We start from the raw sequence: 13,453 nt of genomic DNA on the forward strand, positions 1-13,453 counted from the left end.
AGGTGTGAGGTCACCTTTACACAATCACTGCATTTCAGATGAGTTAAGAGAATGAGAGACGAGAGAGAAAAAGACCACACTTGAAAGCCTATGAACCTTCTCTCTTTTTTTTTAAGGGGGGGTGGTGGATTTTGTTTTATTGTGTTAAAAAGCACATACCATTAAATTCACCATCTTAACCATTTTTAAATGCACAGTATAGTAGCTTTAAGTACATTTTTGTGCAACACATCTCTAGATCCTTCTGGTTGTACAAGACTGAAACTCGACCCCCTCAAATACTTTCGAACCTTTGCTCAAGAGGCTCAGGTGAGGTCCTGGGCTCTGAACCCACGAGGTGAAAATCCTGGACTTTGGAGAAGACAGAGATACAATATGGACAGAGTAGTGGGGTCTCTTCTCCCACACACTTAAAGGCTGGCACTAAAGAAACAAGATCGCAGCCAGCAGATCATTCAACCAAAAATTCAAGTGTGTTTGCATACTCACATCGACAACACACGTTGTGTCCAGCTCTGGGTAAATTCATTGCAATCACCATCTGATAAGAAGCTGTCTTTCGTAAGCTCTTACAAGTTGGCCCAAAAGTTACTGTCACTTCTCTTTCTTTCAATATTCAACATACCTTGGAATCCTGACACTATCTGGACAACATCTTCATACACCATTAGAGTGGCGGATCGTTCTGGAAGCAGGCCCAGGCTCAGTGAAGAAAATACTGCAGAAACAAAAACGGACATGAGGGAATTCTGAAATTTAAATCAAAACACCCTAATCTAATATTGGGGGTACACCGCATTCTTTGTATTGTCTGATTTCAAATCAAAAATACTGATTTTTAGTACTGTGATGTAATAAGATATATAGTATTTAGCATCTGTCCCTGGTTCCGACACGGAGTTTCTAATTCCCTTATAATTTTCCGGGTGGTAGGAGGATCTTTTGTTCTAACGAGGCAACACTGGGGGAGGGGGCTCCTGGATGGAGGCTGGTCACCGGAAAGCTGTAATTGGAAGCTTATAACTTTCAGCCCTTCCACCTCCAGGGATGTGAGAGGGGTTAGAGATTAAATTCAGAATCAATCATGCCTACATGATGAAACCTCCATGAAAATCCCAGAAGTACAGGGTTTGGGGAGTTTCCAGGTTGGTGAATGTGCCAGAAGGGTGGGACACCTCAACTGCACAAGGACAGAAGCTGCCATGTTCAAGACCCTTCCAGACCTCATCTGTGCATCTCCTTCTCTGACTGTTCATCTGTATCCTTTCTGATATCCCTTAGAATAAGTTGGCAAATGTAAATAAATGTGTCCCTGAGTTCTGTGAGCCAGCATAGCAAATTACTGAACCTGAGAAGGGGTTTTAGGCACCCCTGATTTGGAGCCAGTTGCCAGGAGAACAGGCGACATGCCGGGAGTTGTGTATGAGTAGGGGGCAGTTTTGTGGTACTGAGCCTTTCACCTGGGGTTCTGCACTAACTCTGGGTACTGTAAGAATTGAACTGAAAACTGTAGGACACCCAGTTGGTGTCCAGACAGTTGGAGAATTGATTGGATTGAGAAAAAGTCCCATGCATTTGGTGTTAGGAGTGTTGTGAATGGAGGGAAAGGAAACATTTTTCGTTTAAGTCTAATTAGGATGACTTTCAAGAAGCTACAAGAATGCTACAGTCTCTCATAGAACAACTGCTTACGCTACAACAGTTGACTAGTTTTTATTTGCTACAAGTTTTTAGCAAAGTATCTGAGTCTCTTTACATTAGGAATATGCTACACATTATATGAATGTAAAATATATAAAGTGAAATATTAATGTTAAAAAAAGACTTAAAAATATGTGCTCAGGTTAACAAATGACACATGATACAAGAACATGCCCCCTTATTCTGGAAACTAATAAGATGATAGCACTTGTGCTCTTTTTTTAAAATTCTGGCTTAAGCACCTAGACTTTTAGCTAAAAAAATCACAAAGCCTACGTGTTTTCTGGGTAGAACATGAAGCCAAGAGAAAACAAATAAATGTATTATGGAAAAATAATACTCATTAAGGTAACTGAACTCTTAGTAACGTATCAGACATGATTCTAAGTGCTTTAAATTTGAAAATTTACTTAAATCTCAAAACAGCTCTAGGGCGGCACCTGGGCGGCTCAGTCGGCTAAGCCTCCGGCTCGTGGTTTGGGCTCAGGTCATGATCTCAGGGTTGTGCAATCAAGCTCCCTATTGTGCTCCATGCTAAGCAGGGAGTCTGCTTGAGATTCTTCCTCTCCCTCTCTCTGCCGCCCCCACCTCCCCTCACACTCTCTCAAATAAACAACTCTTTTAAAAAACCCCAACTCTGTGAAATCAGTATTATTAACTTGTCCATTTGACAGGTAAGGAAACAGGCTTATAGGTAAGGAATTAACTTGTCCAGGATCCCACGGCTGGTAAATACTGGATCTAGGACTTAACACTCTGGAGTCTATTCTCAAATGCTATGCTACATTGACTCAATTTCAAAAACTCACTGGGCTTTTTCCAGTCCAAGTTTAGAGATGAGAAAATCAAGGTCTAGAGAGGTAAAGTGACTTCCTGGGAAAATATAAGGGACCAGAAACATCAAGTGGTGCGAGTATCTATCTGTTAATTAGCACTACTAGCTCTTAATAGTGCCAGGAGGAGACCAGTGAGTTGACCTTGAACATGACCTCTCTTTTCATATCCCCTCTACAGTCTTACTGAGCTGCTTATATACACAGCCCAGTGCTCAATGCGTGGAACAGATCAACGCTGGAGGCAATCTGGGCCTGTGAGGTTCTACTTCTGAAGGGGTCTGAGGCATACAGCAAGTAGAAGGTGGTCACTGCAGGAACAACCCACGAATGCTCCTCTGTGCTGTGAAAATAATCTGGTGGTTTCTCAAAAAAACCACATAGAGTTACCACCTGAGCCAGCAATTCTACTTCTAGGTAGAGACCCAAGAGAACTGAGAATCTATGTTCACACGGTAACTTTTAAGTCAGTGTTCATAGCAGCATGATTCGTAATAGCCGAAAAGTGAAACAACCCAATAGCTACCAACCAATGAGCAGAGAAACAAAATGAGGTCGATCCATACAAGCGAACATCGTTCATCCATAAAAAGGAAAAAAAATACAGATTCTACACCACAGATACACCATGAAAATGCTACTTGAAGTGAAAGATGCCACACACAGAAGGCTCCATATTGTAGAATTCCATTTACCTGCAATGTTCAGACTAGGTCAACCACCGAGACACAGAGGAGACTGGTGGCTGCCAGGGCCTGGGGGCCATGGCGGGTACAGAAAATATTCTGGGATTGGTCAGTGGTGATGGCTGTATACTCTTGTGAACTGCACACTTCAAAATGGTGAATTTAATGGTATATGAATTATACCATACATAATGGTATATGGATTGTATTTTTAAATACAAAAAAAAGAATAAAAAAGAAAAGAATTCATCTTAGGAGTTCAAAATTGCGAGAAAAGTCCACTTCAGGTTGGGGGAGGGTGGGTCAGGGAATGCCTGTGAGCTAGGACTAAAGCAGGGAGACCAGACCTTGGATAAATCCTTCATAACCACTTCAAAGGAACACTTAACCTCCTTTCACAATGACCCCTTCTCCCAAAGGCACTGGGTCCCTAACGCCCTGGAAGAAAGGATCATTGTCCAGATGCTGCCTTCAGGATTGCCCTGTCCCATGGGAGAGCTCACACATATCCTAAGTGGCACTTCCTGGGCCCTGAAAATCTCCGTGCCGACTGCTGTGGGGGCTCTGAGCTCTCATGTCACCTGTGATCGGTCTCTCGAGATGTGTGTGACCACAGCAGGGGCTTCTGTTAACACTTCTAACCGAAACCCTTGGTACTTCCATACATAAGGCATCCACTCTAGCAAACATTCTCAAGCCTTATTTCCTGGAGAGAAAAATGACCTCTCGTGATGAGTGGGCTGAGGCAGCAGAGGCACCACCAGGGCTGGGAGGGAAGGGACTGAATGCCTCCCGGGGTTGGGGGTGCAGAGAGACCCTCGGACCCCACCACAGGGGAGATGCTGACGTTTGGAGGTGCTTGTCCTTCCAGGTAGATGTTTGTTTTTTTGGTAAGTAGAGAGAAAGGAAGGTCAAACTGTCCTTGCGAGAGTCAGAAGACTTCACAGAGCAGCAAACAGCCAGGCTGGGCACGAAGACCTAAGACGAACTCTCCAAGAGAACATCAGGCAAAGAGTTACCAGTGCGAACAAACACAGGGCGGGTCAGATTCATCAAGAGAATAACAAAAGGCCCAGCTGTAGAGACCACGAGGTACGTAAGAAAAAAGTGGCTAGGGGAGGAGGGTCTAAACTTTATCCTGGGGACACTGAAGGCCTTTTAGGCAGACATGTAACATAATATGTATATGTTATAGACATATAATATGTATATATATTATGTGTGTGTATATATGTATACATACATATATACATACATATATACACACATATATATATATATTTTAAAGATTTTATTTATTTATTAGACAGAGATCACAAGTAGGCAGAGAGGCAGGCAGAGAGGAGGAAGCAGGCTCCCTGCAGAGCAGAGAGCCCGATGCAGGGCTCGATCCCAGGACCCTGGGATCATGACCTGAGCCAAAGGCAGAGGCTTTAACCCACTGAGCCACCCAGGCGCCCCAATTTTTTTTTTTTTTTTTTTTAAAGACATGAATGCTCCCTGATTAGAGAAGGTGGTTAGAAGGGGCAGATGGACCAGGTTGGAGGTTGCTGCAACAGGCTTGGTAGAGTCATAACTACGGAGAAGGGAATAATTAAGAGGTGGACTTACAGTCTTGTGTTGACGGACTGCATTTTCTAGAACTAAATCTGTTTTAGCTATTCGCCAAGGGTAAGGGCTACTCTCCTTATGCTGGGCTTCCCCCCCTCCAATCTACACCTCCCTCCTTGCAAGGGCAGAACCAACACGCTCCCCAGGAAGGACTGTCAAGAAGGAAAACAGAAATCCATCCCCAAATCTCTGAAGAATGCACAGGCCAAAGAAACCGTGTGTGCAAGTGTAGTGAAGAAAGAATTTTGTAGTTTCGAATTTTCACCACGTTTTGGGAGAGGGTCCCAACTTTTCTTTATTCCTTGCCCAGGTGTCTGCAGTACCAACACTATAACCTTGACCTCCAAAAGCAAGCATGGAAACAAGCTTACTCTGCCTTTCACAATAGGCAAGTAGGAGGTTTGGTCACCTCTTCTGTCAGATTCTAGTTAAGAGTATCTTTATTATATTAACGAGGCAAGCAGAGAAACATAACCAAAGACCTCGGTGGACCCTTGAAAATTACTGTCTAATTAATTTAGTTTTAGAAATGAGAAATGTGGTCTTGGAGAGCCAAGAGGGGCCCCCTTGTGGGGGATGGCGGGAGGCGGGCGGGGTGAGAACCCAGGGGTCTTCACGCCTAGCCCCAAGCCCTTCTAACGAAACCACATCATTTCCATTTTTTTGACTCATTTAAGAAAATGATTATTATGGAGATGGTTGCTTTTCTTCAAATAATCATGTTAACGAAGTTGAAACAAATGTAATTCCAGTACACTGAACCCCCATTATTCGTGGTTTCAGCGTTTGCGAATGCGGCTCCCTGCTAACGTGCATCTGTGACCCCATAGTCAATCCTCATGATGCTTTATACGTGCAAAGAGCAGAGCAGTCAACAATTTGAGGCTCAGGACCATGCGCTTCCAGTGGAGGTCAAACAAGGGGAAGCTCTGCCTTTCCCTTTCGGCTCACATACTGTAAGCATCCTCTGGCGATCTATTTCGTGCCAAGTTTTTCACATTCCTGTGCTTGCTTTGGTGATTTCTCTGTTTAAAATGGCCCCCAGGCCCAGGGCCGCCATCTCTAACTGCAGGATGGCTGGGAGGTGCTTATGGGAAACATATATGTCAGATAAGCTTTGTTCAAGGAGTTATGAATCTGTGGGCCATGAGTCCCATGTCCATGAACCAGCAGTATGCAGTAAATCATGTGTCTTTCTTTTTTTTTTTTAAAGTTTTAAAAATTTATTTATTGGAGAAAGAGCACAAACAGGGGTTGGAGCAGAGGGAGAGGGAGAAGCAGAACACCCACTGAGCAGGGAGCCCAATTCAGGCTCAATCCCAGATCTCCCAGGACCCCAACCGAGGTCATGACCTGAGCTGAAGGCAGACACTTAAACAACTGAGCCACCCAGGTGCCCCTAAATCATGTGTCTTTAAACACCCCCAAACACACATAAACCAAGGTGATGTATTGTTTGGCCGATGAAAATGTTATGACAGGAAGCCCGTAGGACCCTAACCTGCATCTCCCCTAAAATCCATGGCTCAGTACTGACTACTACCCCTGGGGTCCATGGTGACTTTATAGAACACACTGATACTGTGTGTAGCAGCTCCCCCAGCAAAGGTGGAGTCGAGGTGTCCGGCTACCATTTGAAATTCCCTGGGTTGTTTCCAGTGATTTTTCAGTGTGAAAAATGGAGGCGGTCCAATATTTTCTTCATATATAACCTAACAAAGATCATCTTCCTGTTTTGTGGGCCTTCTCAGAGTGCTGTCCCAGGTCTGCCCCCATGCTCTGGTGGGTTCATGGTTTTGAACTCAACAATGCCAATGAGTTCATGGTTCTTATCTCAACACGGCTAATGACCCCCAAACCACGTTTCTACCTCCAAACCCCTTGAGCCCTCAAATCATTTCAAACTACAAGGCTAAACACGTCTGTGTCCCAGAGGCAGCTCAAAACCAGCGTCCTCTCCACTAAACTCATCATCAGTGATGACCCCCAACACTCATTCCTGCCCCACCATCTCCCCCACCTCCACTAGCACCTGCATTCACCTCTGTCTAAGCTTCAAGCCTGGGGAGAGGATGCACAGGGGAGTGGGGAAGAAGAAAGGGGCTTCTTTTAACCCACTGCATCAACTGAGTCAACCTGAGGGAACCACGGAGTGAGTGGTGGGTCTCCTAATCCCACTGTCCATCTGTTCCAGCCGCTCTATCACTAGCTAGAAACCCAAGATTCCACTTACATTTCTTCTGTTTTGTCCTTGCCTTTTACTCTCTCTCACTTGTTCCCGGAGGCATTCTGCATTTCGTCTGCGAAATAATTTGTCAGGTTCATCCCCTTTTCTCTAAGATTTTTCTAGAAGATCTCCTCAGTTGTACCTGTATCACATCCACTTTCTGTAGCTCACAAAGCAGGGTCCCCAACATCAGTAAATGCTTTCATTCCTGAGTGGAGTGTGGGGGGGGTGGGGGGGGAGGGGTTACTTGTTAAATTGCAGACGTCAGGTTCAATGTCCCCGGACTGAATGGATGAGTCCTGGAATCTGTTTTTTTTTTTTTTACAAGCACCTTTTTTTGGGGGGGGGGGTAAGATGTATTTATTTATTTGAGAGAGAGAGAGAGAGAGAATGCAACCACCAGGGGTGGTGGGTACAGGGCACAGGAACAGAGCGAGAAACTTTAGCAGACTTCCACAGTTAGCACAAAGCCTGATGTGGGGCTCAATCCCAGGACCCTGAGATCAGGACCTGAGCTGAAACCAAGAGTCAGATGCTGACCCGACTGCGCCACCCAGGCGCCCCTTACAAGCACCTTCTAATGCTAATGTCTATTCATCCTCCAGACACCGCGCCCCTCCCTCACGCCCCAGGAAGCCTCTATTCCCTCACCTGGGCTGAACTTTCCTCCTCCAGCATCCCCTACACATATGCATGCGGGAACAGACCCATTAGGCAGGAATGGCTTTGAAGCTAACTACACAACTCCCTGGAGACAAGCTCTGTGTCTCTTGGTCTCTATTCTCAGGGGTCAGGGCAGTGCCTAGCCTGTAACAGGTACTTAATAAATGTAAACTGAACTAAAGAGAATTTTTGTGAATGAGGGTAGAAGCGGGTCTTTACAGGCAGAGACAGCCACACTTGGCTTCCATGTGTCCCCAGAGGCGGTGGGGGCTCTGACGGGCTGTGTTCAGCGGCGCGGTGGCACAGAGATGAACACCGACGTTGGTATTTTGCCAGCCACTGTGCTATTTATTGAGCCCCTACTGTGTTTTAGGTGCTTTAAGGTTGTTTATGTACGTTCCCTGCTTTTTAGTCAGAACAACTCTGCCAGGTGATATTAGTTAGCTCCGTCCTACAGGGATCTGCAAGGAAGCTCGAGGCGCTCAAGCAGAGACTGGGTGCCAGAACCAGGTCAGCCGGTTTCCAAACTCCACTCTGGCAGCATCTCCCTCCAGCCCTCAGCCCCTCCTTGTCCCTTATCCTGGTGCCAACAGACAATGTGGTCCAGGTGCTAGTGGCAGCCTGAGGTAAGGGGACAGAAGGGGGGGGCCATGTCAACTCCCCACCTACCCCATCCCAGGCTAAATCTGTGTCAGGCACCATCTTGTCTCTGTGGGAGATGAGCGCTGTGAGGTGGTGAGTGGTAACTTCACACTGTGATTCATAATAAGAAATACGTATCTGGTCTTGGTCCTGTTTCTGGACCAGAGCTCCTAAACCCATGGAATTTCCTAAGTGATAAGAGCCATAAAGGTGGCTTGTCTTATTTATAACCTGTCCCTTTCAAGGCAGCTTTAGCTGATGAGGAGACTTCTGGAAAGCCTCTAGATAACCTAAGGGTGGGGGCTGGTCAGCCAGAGAACCAACCAAGTTGGAAATTCCAGCCCCACTCCCTTGACCGTGGGGAGGGCAGAAGGGCTGGAGATGCCATCAGTCACCAATGGCCAATGAGTTCACCAGTCCCGATTATCATGAAGCCTCGGTAGAAACCCAACAGGGTGAGGTTAGAGAGCTTTTAGGTAGGTGTACACACGGAGATGCTGGGAGGGCGGTTTGCCCAGGAAAGGCATGGAGATGCTGCACCCCTTCCTACAACCCTTGCCCGTGTGATCTCCTCCATTCTGGCTGTCCCTTTATTTTTTTTATTTTTCAAGATTTTATTCATTTATTTGACAGACAGAGATAGCATCTAGGCAGAGAGGCAGGCAGAGAGAGAGGAGGAAGCAGAGAGCCTGAAGCGGGGCCCGATCCCAGGACCGAGATCATGTCCTGCGCCGAAGGCAGAGGCTTAACCCACTGAGTCACCCAGGTGCCCCTGGCTGTCCCTTTAATAGTCTTTGTAATAAACCAGTGATCTACTCAGTAAACTGGGTTCAAAACAAAAACCAGGAAAACCCCCACAGGCCCAGAATGGTGTCACTTAGGCCAAATTACCAAACTGGAACTTAATACCTCACCTATCCTGACTGTGTTTTCAACCTCCGCCAGAAATTCAGTCAACTGTCTCAGTCAGGAATTTTTTTGATTGGCATCAGGGAGGTACCTGGTTACATGGGCCCTCCCTCTCCGTTCCCCCTCAAAAGAAGATGAGGTCAGACCCACCTAGAAAGACCCCCTGCCCTCCCTCCTAAGGAAATATGACCTTGCCTGAAAGGTCTTTTCTTTTGTTAAGAACTCCTCACCTTCTTCCTATAAAAACCTTCCCTTTTGTGCAACTCCTTAAAGCTCCCCTCTGCTGGAGAGATGGGTGCTGCCTGATTCATGAATCACTTAAATAAAGCCAAACAGACTTTCAAATTTACTTGGCTGACTTTGGTTTTTTACCAACTGTTTCCCTGAGTTCTGGAGCCACTCTGGCCAATGAGTCGAACCCGAGGAGGGGTATGGAGAACCTCTGATTTACAGCCGGTGGGTCAGAAGCCCAGGGGACAACGTGGACATGTGACAGGCGTCTGACGTGGGGGTGGGGGGGAGGGGTGTCATGGACTGAGCCCTTCATCTGTGGGATCCAATGCTGTCTCCAGACAGATAGTATCAGAACCGAGTTAAATTGTAGGACCCACAGCAGGTGACAGAGCATTTGAGAACTGCTTGCTGTATGGAAAATATCCCACATGTTGGGTGTCAGAAGCACCAGAAGTGAGGAAGAGTACGGCAGAAACACATAGGAGTGGGTTTTCCCTTAGCAGGTGAGAAGGGGGAGGAGAAAAACTATGTTCCCATCACCCCCGGCCTCTCTGGCCAGTGTTCTCTCAGGGCCCATGAGGCAGAACGACGGAGGTCTGCTCCGGAGCCCTGCGCTAATGTCATCCTGCTAGTTAGAATCAACAAGGTACAAGAGAGGACGCTGGGGAAACGGGCAGATTCTGTTGTGTGTGTTGTGTGTGTAAACTGAGGGAGAGCCCCTGCCTGCTTCATACAGGACCCCACCTTTCCTTCCCATAAGAAGCCCCCAAAGGTAGGGGTACCTGGGGGCCTTAGTCGGTTAAGCGTCTGCCTTCCGCTCAGGTCATGATTCTGGGGTCCTGGGATCAAGCCCCGCACGGGGTTCCCTGCTCAGCAGGGAATCTGCTTCCCACTCTCCCTCTGCCCCCCCAACTTGTGTGCATGAATGCGTGCGCGCGCTCTCTCTGACAAATAAATACAATCTCAAAAAAATAAAAGCCCCCACAAGTAAAGCAGAGGCTAAACCCCCATTTTCCTGATCATCTGCCTTCCACCTTAAAAACTGCTTCTGTATCTGATTCCAGCACTAGGCGGGACCATGAGCTCTGCTTTAGGGAGAGGTTCCAACGGCCTTACCGGGTAACCGGATGGGCTTCCAGGGCGCAGAGTTTGGCACATAGGCGTGCTTCGTGGCGGTGACGATCAGCTGACTGCCAAGCTTATACTGGAACTTAACGAAGGCTGCGCCATCTGTCCCCGACGTGCCGGAGGCGATGGACACCTGGTTGGTGAAAATCTCGATGAGCGCATCTGGGATGGGCTGGTGGGTGCTGGCATCACTGATGTGGACCTTCAGGGTCACCTCTGGAGGGAGGAGAAAGCAACAAAGAAGAACCACTATTACCCAGCCCACCTCGACAACAATTCTGCTGTAGCTGGCGGGACCGGGGCAGGGGGTATGTGCGAAGCAAACCTAGAGCCACGTGCAAAATGGGAATTGCTGGAACCAGGGAACATTTTCTTGTTAGGGATTCTTTTTTACTTTACATGATTCCCCCCCACCAACCCACCCACCCTGCCCATCACAAACGGCCTTCCTCTTTGCTCCTCTGTGCTCACTCCAACAAATAACAGAGAGAATTCTATCCCTTTAAGACACTGTGTGCAAACACAGTATTCTTTTATCCTTTCCAGTGCTGCTGGCACACAGGGTCCAAACAGGGAGTGTGTGTGTGGGGGGTGCTACCGATGGACCCCCTGCAGGCTGTCAGAGTTGCACCCAGAGTCTTCAACAGTCCTGCCGAGTGTGGACGAGAGCTACCCAGGATCGCTGTGCTGGCCATCAGGAGGACTAGACCGGAAAGTGGTCCAAAATGTCTTTAAAGGAGGACCTGAAGAGTGGGAAGAGAGTAGCTTACAGGAAGGGGGAAAAAAAAGATTTGAAAAGATAAATGAAGTCGAGGCAGTAATACTGGCAAACCCAGCTCATGAGTGCAGGATATAGGTCCAAATTCATGTTAAAAATCTAAAAAGGAATGAGTAATTTTCATTTGTTCATGCGAGGGATGTTTACTGAGCTGCTCCTCTGTGCCTAGAACTGTAATCATGTGAACCACAGCGGTGAAGACAAGTGAGGAGACAGGCACGCGCGGTGCTGGGAGAGGTCTGGTGCAGGCATGAAGGGGGAACTGAAGGAACGGCATGCGCAAAGGCTCAGAGGCAAGGGAACAGCCATGCTTCTTGGAGAAACACAGGTTCTGACGGATGTCAGACAGCCTGAGGGCCATGAGGCCCCGTGTGGGAAAGGCTGCAGAGGCGAGCAGGGGCCAGACCACTCAGGGCTTTAGAAGGAACCTAAAAGGATCATTCTGGATCCCAAGAGCAATGGGAAGTCACAAAGAATTTAAACAAGGGGGTGGCAATTAAATTTGTTATAGAAACCTCTGGCCGAGGGGGAAGGATGGACTGGGGAAGAGGCAAAACTGGACGCCGAGCGTCCACGAAGAGGCCTCCCAGGAACCCAGGAAGGGATGAAGTGGACCAGACTCCAGCATCACGGCGGATGTCAGCTAAAAGATGCCAGCCAGGCGCTCCAGACCGGAAGGGTTTGAAGGGAGTGGCTGGTGCCCAGTGACATACATAAGTCCACCAGGACACTCCTGGACACTCCTTGCCATACGCTTTGAGCTGCTTCAGATCGGAAGCCCTACTGATGCCTTGGGATAGACAGGTGGGGGCAAGGACAAGCAAAGACCCTGCAGGCAACCAGGGAGGCTCCTGTCTACAGAACCACAGGGGTCTGGCTCGGGGGAGGGCCGGACATCACATGGAGGGGGAAGGAGGCAGGTGCCGCAGAGCTGATCCCATGGGCATGAACCCCAGAGCCCTCCTACTGCAGTTCCCACTAGGTCTGAATCTGAGCCTCAGCCAGTTCTAGCCAAGGAGCCCAGGGCAAGGTACTTCTCCTCACCAGGCCTGTTTGCTCCTCTGTAAAGTGGAGGTGACAACAACACATAGTTCCACACGCAGGTGGAGACACTGAGTGCGGTGCCTCACAGACCAAGCATAAACACAGCGGTCACCATTAAGCACTCAGTCCTGGTGTCCGGGGGTGCTGGACGGGGCACAGAGAAGGGCGCTGGAGGGGAGAAAGGCATAAAACAAAGTGCAGGGACGAGGCATCCGTCTTCGGGGAATAACAACTTTACATCCAAGGCCCTTCCTCTGCTGGGGCAACCACAGTGAGAAGAACGCCTTTTGGTTCAAGGATGGTTGCCTTGGTTAACCAGCCAACTGCCTAAAGTAACCTTCTGAATCCTGCACATCTCAACCAACCACCCATATTTTTCCCCCACTGAGCAACCTGATCTATTTCTTGATCAGACAAACCATGAAGAACAGCTAAAGAACCCTAGACCTACGTATTAGAGATTTGCACCAAACAAATCTCTCAAAACCTCATAGAGAAAAATAAATGCTAAGGAAGGTGAACTTGGCTACTTGATTTAGGGAGAAAACGAACGTCCACAGAAGGACAAAATCAACATCATGAAAAAGCGAGGATGCGGCCTTTCAAAAATGCACTGAGTTAATCCGCTCCAATCTTATCAGTAACCTCAATGCAGATTTGTAGGACGTACACTGCCTATGTGTTTTCTTATTTAACCCAAGTCTTGGTGTCCCCAGGTGGCACCTGAAATTATAAATAAATTAACTCTTCGTTTGTTAATACGCACACAGCAGAAATCCCCCTAGAACAGGGCAAGTGGAAAGGTAGCTTTGTAGGACTGCAGGGATAATTTATGTAATTTTATGGTAATGAAACATTTACCAACAGTTGGGATTACAAGGTTCCTGCTCTCTCTTCACTGTTTGCGGCTTCACAAGAGCAGCAAAGATCTGGAAAAAGCCCAAGCACTTTTGAATCAACGGTGAAAGGCGTTTTACTATAATTCATGTCCTAGATT

At 47.6% G+C, this 13,453-nt stretch overlaps 1 protein-coding gene across 3 annotated transcripts in view; it reads right to left on the reverse strand.

The window, feature by feature from the left end:
- FAM171A1 (family with sequence similarity 171 member A1) overlaps positions 1–13,453 on the reverse strand; it is a 126,496-nt gene that overhangs the window by 49,065 nt on the left and 63,978 nt on the right. For all 3 annotated transcript variants that reach the window (XM_082738999.1, XM_082738998.1, XM_082739000.1), the window contains 2 exons: positions 10,623–10,850; positions 626–718 (listed from right to left, as the gene is read on the reverse strand). In XM_082738999.1, coding sequence (XP_082595125.1) covers positions 626–668 — 43 coding nt within the window. In that variant the 5' untranslated portion in view covers positions 669–718; positions 10,623–10,850. The remainder of the gene's footprint in view (positions 1–625; positions 719–10,622; positions 10,851–13,453) is intronic.

Source organism: Mustela nivalis (genome assembly GCF_964662115.1).
Source record: "Mustela nivalis genome assembly, chromosome: 7".
NCBI classification, from domain to species: domain Eukaryota; kingdom Metazoa; phylum Chordata; class Mammalia; order Carnivora; family Mustelidae; genus Mustela; species Mustela nivalis.